Source organism: Berghia stephanieae, chromosome 6 (assembly GCF_034508935.2).
Source record: "Berghia stephanieae isolate SIO BIC M18660-M18661 chromosome 6, UCSD_Bste_1.3, whole genome shotgun sequence".
Taxonomy (NCBI): Eukaryota; Metazoa; Mollusca; class Gastropoda; order Nudibranchia; family Aeolidiidae; genus Berghia; species Berghia stephanieae.
The window spans coordinates 48,872,902-48,888,081 of record NC_088365.1 but is presented as its reverse complement, the minus strand read 5'-3'; the positions used below and the strand labels follow the sequence as shown (position 1 = coordinate 48,888,081).

The 15,180-nt window shown below is 36.4% G+C and overlaps 1 protein-coding gene across 1 annotated transcript in view; it reads left to right on the top strand.

The window, feature by feature from the left end:
• The window catches only part of LOC144975707 (uncharacterized), an 11,238-nt gene extending 1,099 nt beyond the window's left edge, over nucleotides 1-10,139 (top strand). Inside the window, exons 2-5 of the mRNA XM_078919902.1 lie at nucleotides 2,635-2,674; nucleotides 4,544-4,729; nucleotides 7,470-7,735; nucleotides 8,781-10,139. Coding sequence (XP_078776028.1) covers nucleotides 2,635-2,674; nucleotides 4,544-4,729; nucleotides 7,470-7,735; nucleotides 8,781-9,061 — 773 coding nt within the window. The 3' untranslated portion in view covers nucleotides 9,062-10,139. The remainder of the gene's footprint in view (nucleotides 1-2,634; nucleotides 2,675-4,543; nucleotides 4,730-7,469; nucleotides 7,736-8,780) is intronic.
• Nucleotides 10,140-15,180: the final 5,041 nt, after the last annotated feature.

The following is a 15,180-nucleotide window of genomic DNA, read 5'->3' as shown; positions in this document are numbered from 1 at the left end:
GATCCCTTGTAAAGCGTGCTAAGCACACTTAGTGAATATTGCTCTAAGCAAAAGGTCGAGTTTTTAGATTAAATATATTTTGATTTTACGTGAATAATTTAATCGTTTACATTCATAGCCACTCGACTTTTACTCTTCAAGTTACTTGGAATTGGATTCAATAGTCTTATGTCACGTCGCTCAGCAACGGCGGCCATCCTGGTTCTAAACAAAGAAAATCGGTACTTTGTATTCTTTATGCTGGCTAGAACTTTCCATATGTCTTGTGATCAGAATGTGTAAAAGTCAAAACATGATCGTATTTATAATGTTTTTTTTCCTCTGGATACGCTTTTATGCTCGTCGGAGAAATATTTCATAAGGGTGTCCGCCATTGTTCCGATAGTTTAGAGCCAGTTACTAAGTTATCATGCGTCATTACAAGGGAATTGACGTCATGACTGTTGAAGCGTATTACCGTCTATTGACGTAACTTTGCCTCAATGGGAAACTTTGCCTCTGTCAATTTGGAGCACATTGAAAAATCTCAGCTTTGTTGCAGTTTATTGTACATGTTAAAAGAATTGAATTTTCATCAAAAGAAATAATTGTCACAAAACTAGTCAATCTCTGATTGGTCCAAAATCCAAGAGGAAAAGTTGTCCCTTTAGTCAAAGTTACTCCAGTTGACGGTACCCTCTAAAATACTGTTTATTTGTAATAATAATAATAATAATAATAATATAATAATAATAATAATAATAAATATAATAATAACAACAACAAAATAATACAATAATAATAATAAATAACAATAACAATACAATAATAATAATGAAATAATAATAATAATAATAATAATAATATAAAATAAAATAATAATAATAATAATAATAATAATAATAATAATAATAATAATAATAATAATAATAATAACAATAACAATAATGATAATAATAATAATAATAATAATAATAATAATAATAATAATAATAATAAATAACAATGATAACAATAATAATAATAATAATAATAATAATAATAATAATAATAATAATAATAATAATAATAATAACAATAATAACATAATAATAATAATAATAATAATAATAATATAATAATAATAATAATAATAATAAATAATAATAATAATAATAATAATAATAATACTTTATTCATCCATAGGAATTTTTTTGTAAACAAAACAAACAAAAAAAAACAAAAACCAAAAAATACCGAACAGGGAGTGTTTTTGGTCTCAAAATTCTTCTACAGTCTACTATATTCATTCTTGTTTCATACTTTTTACAGTCCACAGCTTCTAGCATCTTAGCATTACTTTGTGTTAGGCCATAATATTTTAATTACGTCACATGCTACTGCAATGGGCATGATATATATTCCCTTTCCATGTGCTCGAGGTCATTGGTCACATTTAAAATGTGCTCAAAATGACCCACATAGTGAAAAGTGTTCACAGTTTTTGAAATATCTAACACCACGATTGGTCATTTTGTTCAGCTTGACACATTTGTATGTTTACAACTTTCAGCGTGTATTCATTTCTGAAGAAATATCCAATCGTTGGACAGCAACCAATCATGTGATTGATGACTTGGTTGGACGAAAACATGAATATAGATCGCTCCCATTACAATAATATATATATATATATATATATATATATATATATATATATATATATATATATATATATATATTTATACTTCTTCAGTTACTATAAGGGTGTTGACAGTTCTCATTCGATGCTGACCTTGTTTAACCCTCTCCTTACCACCCATAGGAAAATCGTCATATTCGTTACGATGTAACCAATACTTTTCTTATTCTGATTTCATTTTGTTATAGTTATAGCGATAAATCTCGACACTGTGTTGCAGAGCTCATTTTTCTGAACAAAATATAGCAAATGCTTGTTACTATTCTGTTTGAAAAATATATTTTTGTGTTTGGTGAGTATGAAGTTTCTGGTAAAATTCTGAACAATGCTGGTAAGGAGAGAGTTAAAATAAATATTTGACCGCAAATTAATGACATACATATTATTAACAACAAGAGAGGAGAAAAGTGCCAGAAGACTAAGACAATAGAAAATAATTTATTTCCCCGGCGGTGCTGGGGTTTGAACCCGCGACCTTATTGTTACGACAACTCCGCCTGGCCGGTGAGAGCGTGACTCAACTTTTAGCAGGTCTGATAACCGAACGCAAATATGGGCTTTCTTGATTTAACATCATTCTATTGGACAAAAACTTACGTTAGTTTGAGAGTATTTCCATGACAACAATCAAGGAGCTCATAACAATTTGGGTTATCAGACCTGCAAACAAGTATACGTCGAAAGGTTACATCTCACTCTCATGGCTAAAGATCCTCAGTCAAGGTAGACTGATTTCAGGGATGTTTTTTTTTTCTTCTATTTTTCTTTCTTGCTTTGCCCGGCACCTTTCATACACACGTATTCAGATCTTTATCTTACTCTGGTACCTGCTCCTTAATTTCTTAATTCTCATGGCTACTAACTTTTAATAATTCAAGTTGATATACAAAACTTCCAAAGAAATTAATGTTATAATAATATTTAGACATGCGATTAATCATTGTATTTCTTCCTTCATGTGTTTGCTTCAATAGGTGTGTTGGCGTTTTCCACCTCATGCTCCCCCTTCCGTTTGTAAGTATTTATTTACCTCAAAAGTTATTGGCATCAATTAATCAGCCACTGAAAACCGTCAAATAATTCAAATGATAAAACTTTGTATTCCTAATACATTTTTACAACCATGTCAACCATGATTTATTTTTGGTATCAAAAGCGTTTAAAAGGCTGCAACCCATGGCACATAGAAACAACATGGGGAGCTTTCCAAAGGCTTGGAAACGTTTGGAATGCAAAGGATATCTGCAGAAAAAAAACACACACACACACACACAGATAACTCTCTTCAAATTCCTAATCATAACAGTATTACTGTATGGATGCGAAATATGGAAACTGAACAAAGAGTGGACATTTTCGAAAACAAATGTATCGGGAGAATATTAAGAATAAGAGGACAATAGCTACAGACATGCCTAATACTACGAAAAAACCCCGTAGAATTACGAATTTTTGACTACAGCATTCGCCTCTTTGACAAGATAAATCTTTTTGAAAAGGAAAGTTTAGTTCCTTAGATCCTATATTCGGGACTTTGGTGCATTTGTGGATCATGGTGATGGCAAGTCGTTGATTTGTAAATCTATTTATAGTGACTTGTCATTTTTTTCCCCTTGGAAACTACGAATTTTTAACATTTCAAATAGGCAGCTCAGAGCATATAACAACAGAAATGTGATGGAATTGGCAGAACCGGAGAGTAGTAGTAGTAGTAGTAGTAGTAGTAGTAGTAGTAGTAGTAGTAGTAGTAGTAGTAGTAGTAGTAGTAGTAGTAGTAGTAGTAGTAGTAGTAGTAGTAGTAGTAGTAGTAGTATTAGTAGTAGTAGTAGTAGTAGTAGTAGTAGTAGTAGTAGTAGTAGTAGTAGTAGTAGTAGTAGTAGTAGTAGTAGTAGTAGTAGTAGTAAGCCTGGCAGTCTGAATGACGCTTGTGAGAATTGTGTGATTTAGCCACAGAGATTTTAAAAGTCGAGGAGTATAGCCACTCTCTCCATCCATATTGTTAATTGTTTCCATCGGTCACGGTCCTGGGCCAGAATTTTGAGCTGTCAAGATCTTGTTGTGGATTTAGTACGCAGGGTACTGCAGTTTTTCTTAGTTCTTCGGGAATTAATTCGGCTCATCTGCTCAAATTCAGAAATTTCTAATATTTAGAGAGATCCTGGTTCATGGTAGTTACAGATGATGTTGGTGGAAATATTCTGTAATTGCAATTTAAGCTGGGATGTTATTTTCTTGAGGTAAGATGTGACCAAATAACTTCCATCACTCACTCACTCACTCACTCAATCCTCTCCAGGCCTGCTGGCATTTGAGCGATGCAAGGGATCTCCACCTGGTCCTGCCAACCAATAGCTTCCATCGCTGTTCTTTTATTATTGTACTCAGGCGTTGGACCCTGGCTCTTTCATGGGGATCAGTGTTTCTAATTAATTGTCCCTGGCCAATTACGCGACGCAGTTGTTTGCGGTGGTATTAATGTCGAATACTCTTGTGGCTAAGGTTAGAATAGTTTTAAAATCAACGTGAACATATTTGCAGGTCTGATAACCGGACGCAACTATGGGCTCGTTTTGACATTGTTGTAATGGAGAATATTTTGCGTCATCAAACCTGTAAATAAGTACACGTCGGCTACAAGAAGTATTATTACTTCTCGAAGAGGTATAAAAACATGACCTTTTTGAAAAAAAAACTGTAAATGATTCGTGGATTACATTTGTCTAAGTTTTCTATTCAAAACCCTGGTGATGTTGAAGATGATGATGATGATGTGATGATGATAATGATGAAGGTGATGACGACGACGACGACAACGACGACGACGATGATGATGATGATGATAATGACGATAATTATGATGATTATGTTTTCCAATCATTTCAGCACATTCCCACCCGATGACTGCCTGCCCATGTCTGATCCCTCTTATGATGCCTACAGACATAAAGGAATGAAGAAGGAAATTGTCGAGAATTTCACCGGCGCGTACTCTCGGAAACTGTACTGTTATGATGGTTGCTGTGGTGATGGCACGAACAATGGTCTACAGTGTTGTCTACCCACCGATGAGTAAGAAGTTGTTTTCATGGTTTGTTATCAATATATATATATATATACTATTTCATATATGGCTGCGAAATGTGGAATATGAACAAAGAAGATGAAAGAAGAGTGGACACTTCCAAAACAAATGTCTCAGAAGAATATTTCAAAAATATATATAATATTTCAAATATAATTATGATCAACTTCTACAATATTGTTTCGAGCATTCGCTCTCATCAGGAAGTGAAAGTAGATTATTGTGTTTATTTCGGTTGCCATCGTACGTTTTCGGGTTCGCTGTAATGGTGGTTCATAATTACATAAAAGGTGTTTGTTTCTATGTCTGCATGAAGATGTTAGTTCGTTTCTTCTGTTGAGTGTTGCCATGTTTGTGATGATGTAGAATTTTTCTTCCAAGCAGAAGTTGCAAATCTTAGACAAGGGGGAGTACGACTGTGCTCTGGAGAGGTCAGACTTTGATCATCCCGGCGCCAGCAGCCGCGGAGCCCCGCAAAATAAACATTAGGGGCTAGGTTTCTTTTTCAAAGAACCCCCACCCCCCCCCCCCCCCCAAAAAAAAAAAAAAAAAAAAAAAAAAAAAAAAAAAAAAAACAACAAAACAAAACAACAACAACAAAAAACAAACAAAAAACACCCCCCCCCCCTTTAAAAAATCAACAACAAAACAACAGAATGCCGACAAGGGGTTCGAGATCGGGTCTTTGGGTGGATATGCATTGCCTTATCCACTCGGGCATGGTAAATTTGAACTAAAAATTACCAAACGTAGAACATTTGCGTTTGTTAAGTTTAGGTATCTAAAAAAAAAGTTCGTCAAAATAAAATGTGCTTAAATAACTCAAATTTATTTTTTTTTTAAAAATGGTTATATAGATTCAAGATTCAAAAACGTTTATTTTAGGCAATTGCCAATGTAACTCATACAAGAATATATATTCATCAACAAGTCAAATAAGTAAGATCAATAATGAAGCAAAGCAAACAATGATAATAATAATGATAATAATAGTAATATAATAACAGCAATAACAATAATAATAATAATTATAATAATAATAATAATAATAATAATAATAATAATAATAATAATAATAATAATGATAATAATAATAATAATAATAATAAAATAATAATAATAATAATAATAATAATAATAATAATAATAATGATAATAATAATAATAATAATAATAATAATAATAATAATAATAATAATAATAATAATAATTATTATTATTATTGTTATTGTTATTATTATTATTATTATTATTATTATTATTATTATTATTATTATTATTATTATTATTATTATTATTATATAATGGTGGTAATAATGATGTAAAATAATTTTAAGATATTATAATTAATAGTTTAGTTATTTAATAGATTGAATTATTAATATAGACCTTGGTACAACTAAAAAAATTCACATTTTATGGATCAACATAAGATACGACATGACGACAATGATTTTTTACACTGTACAATGAGATTTGTTAACATAAGATTTATATAACCATGAAATATTCTTATAGCAAGAGTAATATTATTGCCGCTGCAACTACTACCACTACTACTACCACCAATACAACAACAGCTACTACTACTACCAGATGTATAAAGTTGACATTATGTTATAAGAGCTCATTTTGCCAAATGCTATTATGTATAGAATGTACTTGTTGCTTTTCTGATAAGAAAAATATATATTTGTGTTGGGTTGATATGTCGTGTACATAAGCAGGTCTGACATCCGAACCACTTATAGGCCTAGTTTAACATTGTTGTAATGGCCAATATTTTGCAGTCATTTTTTTTTTAGATTTCCATTACAACAATGAGCCCATAGGAAGTTGGGTTATCAGACCTGCAAATAAGTGCACGTCGAGTTGGTATGAAAATTTGGCGGAAAATTCTGAAAATTGCTGATAATTAAAAGATAAAGCATGAAAATGAATTATAAGCATCCGGTTCACTCCAAGTTACTTCCGTTTTCGGACGATTGTCCACATACTTAGGTAATCATTCAGAGCCTTTAGGCCCATGGAGCCGGAGTTTATCCCGGTTTCTATAGCGTGAAACGGACAATAGCAATCTCTTGTTTACCCTTTGGATAGGACGCCAGTCTATCGCAAAGTACTTTCCTCCAGGTCGAGAGACCCAGTTACCCATTCTTTGCTGGGTAGACTGGGGGGGGGGGTGTCATTCTCGACTGCACCCAGGATTGATCTTCGTCTCTTTGCATGTGAAACGAGTGCTCTACCAACTGAGCTATCGGACCCCCTAACACATACTAACTCCCATTTAAGTTTTGATTTTTTTTTCATTTTTGTTTGCTTTTGTATCTGCCTCGCTTCGATCTCTATCTTTTTGCTCGTTTTACATTTAAAAAAACAACTGAGCTTTTATTTACCGCAATATCCACAAAACGTGCTCAAAGCGCTTTACAAGGGGTCCCTGGCTGACAGCAACATTTAACATTTAGGACGGGATATGACGCCTGTTAGGCGATATTACAATTTTTTTCCTGACAGAGACAACATTGTTAACGACCAGGTACTCATTTTACACCTGAGTACGGTGAGAGAATGTGAGTAAAGAGCCTTCTCCAAGGACTCAACTGTGCGCCGAGCGAGGCTCGAACCCAGGACCTTCCGATCCGAAAGCGAGTGTCATACCACAAGACCATATAGCCGCACATTATAACCGTATTACTTGTTTTTTTTTTGTTTTTTTTTTTACAGAGAATCGGGTATGGACACTCTCAAAATGGTGACAATCATTGCAGCTGGTATCGTTGGCCTTCTACTGGTCGTGATCTCGCTGGTACACTACGTCAAAGCGCACAACAAGAAGAAAAGGCTCATTGCAGATATCAAGAGTCTTCAACAGTCTGGAAAATCCAAGAAAAATAAGAAGACCAAGAGGATCAAGGTTGGAGAATATCAGAGAGATAAGATGAATAGGGGAAACCCCTTACAACAAGGACAGTGGAACCAGGCACCACAAGGTGAGTGGAATTATTTGAAACCATACGATTGAAGGGGAGGGGGGGGGGGGGTGCGAAGTGGCCGAGTGGTGAAGGCATTGCATTGTGACCAGGAAAGTCCCGGGTTTCGTTTTTTCCCATTGGGTATGGTTATTAACCCCCAATTTGCTCACTTGGTCAACATCCGAGAGAGGAACTGCCCTGCGGAACTGAGCTCCCCAGGAATGAATGTGTAACATTGAACAGAGCGCGGGCAAAACTCGGGAGAACAGCTGGAAGCATGAAAAAGTGGGAGCTGGCTGAGACTAGCTTGTGTCCATGTGAATGCCCAGAGCAGACGGTGGAGCACAAATCCTTAGAGAATGCCAGGATGGGCCCAGCTGCACTGACCATGACCTAAGAGCCTGCGCCCCTGATGCTGTGGAGTGGGTTCGGTGTTGGAGCGACAAGCTATGATTATGACATGGATGGACAACATGGGTGATTCCTGTTGACATCAGACATCTTGTTTGATGAATTATCTATATTCCTTCTTGGAATGCCTAGGCGATAATATCTTATGATGTCGTGGCGGAAGGGCATATTTTTTTTTAACGATTGAGGTACTGGAAGTAACAGTATAAATTTTGTGGCCAAAGAAACAAAAAGATGCTTGATTGTAAATTTAATCGTTTCATCGATTTCTTAAAATATAACTAACGATAAGTATTGAATTCTAAGCTTCCATTTATTAGACGAACAAAGATACTGTAACCGTTTCGGGGTTTCCCCTTTATCAACAAAACACGATAAATGAAACTCTAAGGACGATGGTTATCTCCCCAAATAGGGGAGATAGAAAACAAAACAATATCATCATCACATCGTCATCATTGATGATAATCATCATCATCATCATCATCATCATCATCTACAACTACAACAACAACAAAAAAAACAACAATAACAACAACAATAACAACGACAAACAAAATAAACAAAAACAACAAGCTGGAAAATATGGGTTCTCATATTGGCTACTTCTGATCAAATTTTACTCATATATATATCTATTTTTTTTCTACAGGCAATGTTTTTGTGACCAAGCCGAGTCTACCATCAATTCCAGTTGCTCCTAAACCCCAAGCAACCAATCGCGACCCATCAGACTTCACAGCAATCGTCCCCACAGCCGGTGACAGCATGTACTACAATGGAGAATCGCGTGGATCCCAACCCGTGCCTCCTCCAGCACAATACAATCCCGACCAGGAAGTGCTCAAGTCCATTATTGCCAATCTTCCAGGACCCAAAATAATGCCCGCCAATGGCAACAACAGTGGTCATGCTTTTTATGGCCGCTACTAAAACTGGAACAATACAATAAGAGGTTTAAACCTGTCATCGTGTTGTTTTTTTTTTTCGGCCGCAATGGCAAATTTGCGGTACAAAATTCGCACTTTCCCGCAATTTACCACAAATTTTACAATTTTTCATGAAAAATCTCTATTTTTCACTATTTTTGAACCCCAGGGGCCAAATTGGGTAAATTTGGGATTTCAAATGGCAATTTTCCGCAATGTCAGTGTAATTAAATTTAGATGCTTCTCTTTGCAGGTTTCGGTACTCTTTTCAAAAATATAAGATTGATGTTTTTAATCATTTTTCTTTCAATTTGCACCTGAGTGACTTTTTGTTTGCATCTTTAAATGAATGTAATATTCAATTGGCCTCCGGGAATAAATAAAGTTGTCTGAATCTGAATCTGAATACGAATAGTTAACTAAATTTGCAAAATTTGGCACGGCAAAATGTGGCAAAATTTCTTTTTTTTGAGGGGCAAAATATGGCAAAATTTTGGATTTCATATGGCAGTTTTTCGCGATGTCTGTTAAACATTCTACAAGCAGGATTCAAGCACTAAACTGCCGTACTCTGGGAAAAAAACCAACCCCGTGTTTAAAAATGTGGCTAGAAAACGCGTTCTTAAATATCGATCGATTAATTTGATCCTAAACTTGGCAAAAACTCTCAAACCTGGGACTTGATGGAAGATAGCGAGAAATCCCAGGTTTGAGAATTTAGATTTAGAATATAAACCAACCAAACCTATAGATATTGTGCGCTCATAAAATTGCCATCCGGAAGTATAACGGCCCAACACACAAAACTATGTGTAACCTTAAACGTTTATAGTCTAGTTAATACAGTTTAGTGAGAATTACTCGTAAACATGGATGGCAATTAAAAAAAACAATAACAAAGTCCTGAGTGACGTCATATTCCTTCTATTTAAACTTTGTGAAACATCCAATCAGGATAACTCATTAAAGTTATCAGCGTCTGAAAATAATAAATCTGACAGAATGTACCAATTTCATGCTTATTACATTGTGGTATATCATTTGATGTTTTGTCACCAATAAATAGACTAGAAAAATAGTCATTCAACGCTTGATTTTCATGTTTAAAAAAAAACCAAACCCTCAACTCATTTTACACCGGTGTATCCTGGGAGAATGTGAATAAAGGGCATTTACCAAGGACTCAACTCTGCGCCGCCCGGAGCAGACTTCGAACCTTGTGTTCATTTGTTGTGTCTTGTCTTGTCATTCAGTCGCAACTCCGTGCTTCGAAGATAATCGCGACTGTGTGTATGGTGAGAACAAAATGGACGTGTTTTGGCTTTTAGTTTGATTTTTTTTTTCAATTTCTCTGTCAAATTCAATTTGGTCATTCTTCGAGAATGCCAGGATGGGTCCAGCTTCACTGACCATGACCTAAGAGTCTGCTCCACAGATGCTGTGGAGTGGGTTCAGTGTTGGAGCGACAAGCTATGATGATGATGGATTTGGCCATTTATTGTTTTAATATTTTCAGGCAGAGAATTCCATATTCGAATGGCGCTTGGAAAAAAAAAAACGAATTGAGATGGGCATTAACTCGTGACTGCGGGACCTGGTATGAGTGCTGTTTTCTTTTCTTTTGCATGAGGCTATCAATAGGATTCAACAGTCGTGACGGCCCTCCCCTCGTAATGACGCATAGTAACTTAGTAACTGGTTCTAAACTATTGGAACAATGGCGGACGCCCTTTTGAATTACTTCTCCGACGGGCATAAAAGTGTATCCAGAGGAGAAAAAACATAAATCTGATCATGTTTTGACTTTTATACATGACATGTGAAAAATTTGTATCCAGCATGAAGAATAAAAAGTACCGATTTACATTGTTTAGAACCAAGCTGCTCATTGCTGGGCGGACTTGACATCAGACTATTGAATCCTATTGGGATTGTGTGTGTGAGTGAGTGAGTGAGTGAGTTTGTGTGTGTGCGTGTGTGTGTGTGTCTGTGTGTGTGTGTGTGTGTGTCTAGAGGTAAATTGGTGATAAAAAAATATCACAACATCCCCCCACCAAAAAAAAAAAAAAAATAATACAAATTTAAAAAGCCATTTAAAAACCCACGAACATTCATATTCAACTACACTTAGATCTATATTGTTTTGTTGCTTTTAAAAGTTTTATGGCACTTCACAACATTTGGGTAATTTCAAAGACGGTAAACTAGAAAAAAAATGGAAGCGATCGATTGTCAAAAAATTATAAATTTATAATTAAAAGCATCCGAACAAACAGACAAAAAGCGACTGATACAAATAGGGGCTAGAAGTGTTTTCCAGGTGCAAAATATCAAAGATTTGTTTTGTTTGTTTTAAAGGATTTTACGGCGCTTGCAACACATTACGGTCATATCACGCCAGTGAAAGAAAATGGAATAGTAAAAAGTTCTAGAATTACAATGAAAATACCCAAGAAAAGGTAAGACAAAGGGGAATTGGTTCAAATAGGAAACAGATGTAGATTCCAAGAGCAAACTATCAAAGTACCTTATTTGGAATCACCTAAAACTCTCATCCAGACACATGGACAGGTCCCCACTAGGAGGAATACACTCAAATATTTGTTTACAAATCGTATATAATATGTAAACAAAACATAACACAGTATATAACAGAGAGATGGTTTACAACAAAAAACTCTATACAGTTGACCGTTTCCCTCCCAGCTAGGGTTTCCAGTCAGGGCCAGGACGAAACAATGCAATCTCATTCCAAGACAAAGACAGACAGCATGTTGGAAACATACAAGGGATAGAAGACACAGTAGGTACCTCCCTGCCCACTGTGGGAGGTCAGGAACCCCACCCATTATCATGACATGAGCGGAAGATCGCACTAAGCGGAATAACACGCAAATGCTGACAAAATATTGTTATGTTCAAACAAAACAAAAATATAACAATAAATAACAGAGATTATTTACAATGTAAAAATGATCGTATCACAAAACTAACTAACACTAATTAAGTTTTGATTATTTCCCTCTCAGCCAGGGAGGGATTCCGGCCAGGGCCCGAACGCCGGAACAAAACTATTTATCTCATTCTGAGACAAGGACAGAACGAATAAAAACAGATACAGGGACTAGAGGATCAGTAGATCAGTAATGGTGACCTAATTGTTGATGGTGTCGCTCTGGCAAAATTTGTTGATGGAATGGCTGTGGTTGTAAGTGTTGATGGTGTGGCTATGGCTGAATTGTTGATGGTGTGGCTGTGGTTGTCGTTGTGGATGGTGTGACTGTGGTTGTAAGTGTTGATGGTGTGGCTATGGCTGAATTGTTGATGGTGTGGCTGAGGTTGTAGTTGTGGATAGTGTGACTGTGGTTGTAAGTGTTAATGGTGTGGCTGTGGCTGAATTGTTGATGGTGTAACTACGGTTGTAATTTTTGATGTTGTGGCTGCGGTTGTAATTGTTAATGGTGTGGCTGTGGTTGTAATAGTTAATGGTATGGCTGTGGTTTCAATTGTTGATGGTGTGGTTGTGGTTGCATTTGTTGATGGTGTGGCTGTGGCTGTAATTGTTGATGGTGTGGTTGTGGTTGCAATTGTTGATGGTGTGGCTGTGGTTGTATTTATTGATGGTGTGGCTGTGGCTGTAATTGTTGATGGTGTGGCTGTTGTTGTAATTGTTGATGGTGTGGCTGTGGTTGTAATTGTTATTGGTGTGGCTGTGGTTGTATTTGTTGATGGTGTGGTTGTGGTTGTAATAGTTAGTGGTATGGCTGTGGTTTCAATTGTTGATGTTGTGGTTGTGGTTGCATTTGTTGATGGTGTGGATGTGGTTGTAATTGTTGATGGTGTGGCTGTTGTTGTAATTGTTGATAGTGTGGCTGTGGCTGAATTTGTTGATGGAGTGGCCTTGGTTGTAAGTGTTGATGGTGTGGCTGTGATTGTATTTGTTGATGGAGTGCCTATGGTTGTAATTGTTGATTGTGTGGCTGTGGCTGTATTTCTTGATGGTCTGGTTGTGGTTGTATTTGTTGATGGGGTGCCTGTGGTTGTAATTGTTCATGGTGTGGCTTTGGCTGTATTTGTTGTTTTGAAGGCCTTTTAGGTATCTATTGAGGACAGTATAAATTGACGTGGGTGTTCTACATTGATAGTTCTTGTGTCCAGATGGGATGAAAAACGTATTCATGGCTTTATTAGCTGGTTTATTTTCATCTCTTCTGAGTATATGCCCAAGAAGCCGCCATCTTGCCCTCAGGATTTGAATGGATAAGGGTCTTTCATTACATTTATCATACAGTATTTTATTGCTTATTTTTGTGGGGATATTAATTACTCTTCTCAGTTGTTTTCTATGGAATCTGTCTAATCTTTGCTCTTCTGTTCCTGTCAGTGCCCATGTTCCGCAGTTGTATATAAGCACGGATTTTACAAGGGTGGTGTATCATTTGATTTTAGTATTTAATTTTATTTTATCTTTTCTAATCCATATATGTAATAATTTATTTAATGCAGCCGTCGATAAACTTTTTCTTCTTTCTCCATCTTCCTTATCTCCTATTAATGATCCTACTTTTTGTGGCTCTCAATCCATCTTTCTTCCTTGACAATAATGTTACATGTAACCATCATTATTAACAGTACTAAACCCACGATTACTGGTGATACCCCTGTCGTCATCACTGTAATGTCGTAGAAAAATATAAATAACAAACAAAACGGTCTTTTGAATTAGTTTTAAACGGTCAATAATGATTGCATGAAATCCGTGGGATAAGACTTTGTCTTTCGGAAAATACTTTCCGCCAGGTCAGACACCTAGGTACCCAACCACCGGGGGTCCCAATTGTTCAGTTCGTGTGGCACTTAATTCATTCGCACAAAAAGGGACGGAGGGCTATGAAGTCGAGCATATTTTTACGACCCCCCCCCTCCAGTCCCATTCTCTCCAGCAGTGTTTAGTGAGTGTCATACCCGATGTGCACACAACCATGTCGTACTGAGAGTAAAATCAACAGATCAACAGTTTATTGAAATTATTTGTTTCCGAGAACAATGGCGTTAGATGACAAACGTAAACAAGCTTGACCACTTCGCTGGTATCCAACTAAATCCAGGTCTTTGACATCTTGTGACCACCTTGGACACAATAGAATTGGATTAAGGCAAGCCATGGACGGGTGTATTCAAATCATCAAGGGGGGGGGGGGGGGGGGGGGGGGGGGGGGGGTGGTTATGAAATTGTTATGATGTTTGGGGTAGGCATGGTGGAGATAAAAAGTAATGGTGGTATAAATTCTTTAATTATTATTAAATGGTTCAAAGTGTGTGTACATGAAGCCGAAGCCGTTGTTGTAAATGAAGCGACTGTGAGCGATGCCAATAACTGATATGGTGCCGTCAATGAAAAGAATGAAAAGTCTATTTTTTAACAGAGTAACACACATTCACACCTGAGTCTAGGGGAGCAATGATTGTTAAATGACCAACTCACACATTGCATGGTCATAATAATAATCTTCCTCGGGAGCGGGTATGAAGAGGGAGGCAGGGTGTGTGTGAGTGTGTGTATGTGTGTGTGTGTATGTGTGACAGAGAGAGAAAGAGAAAGATAGATAGATAGATAGATAGAGAGAGAGAGAGAGAGAGAGAGAGAGAGAGAGAGAGAAAGTGAGAAAGATAGAAAGATAAAGACAGAGAGAAATAAAGAGTTATGGCGAGGAGGAATGTATAGAAGAAAAAAGAAAGACATGAAAATTTAAAGAGCGAAAAAAGTAACATAAAGAGAGAGAGAGAGAGAGAGAGAGAGAGAGAGAGAAAGAGAGAGAGAGAGAGAGAGAGAGAGAGAGAGAGAGAGAGAGAGATCGGTAGTGGGAATGAGGTTTTAAAAAAAAAAGATATAAAGAAAGAGGGAATGAGTCAGAACTAGGAAAAGAGAAAAAAAAATAGAGAGAGAGAGAGAGAGAGAGAGAGAGAGAGAGAGAGAGAGAGAGAGAGAGAGAGAGAGAGAGAGAGAGAGAGAGAGAGAGAGAGAGAGAGAGAGAGAGAGAGAGAGAGAGAGAGAGGATTATACAATTATACCCTTCAGTACCACCTTGTTTTCTCCAGTCCCTCCCCCCCCCCCTACTCATC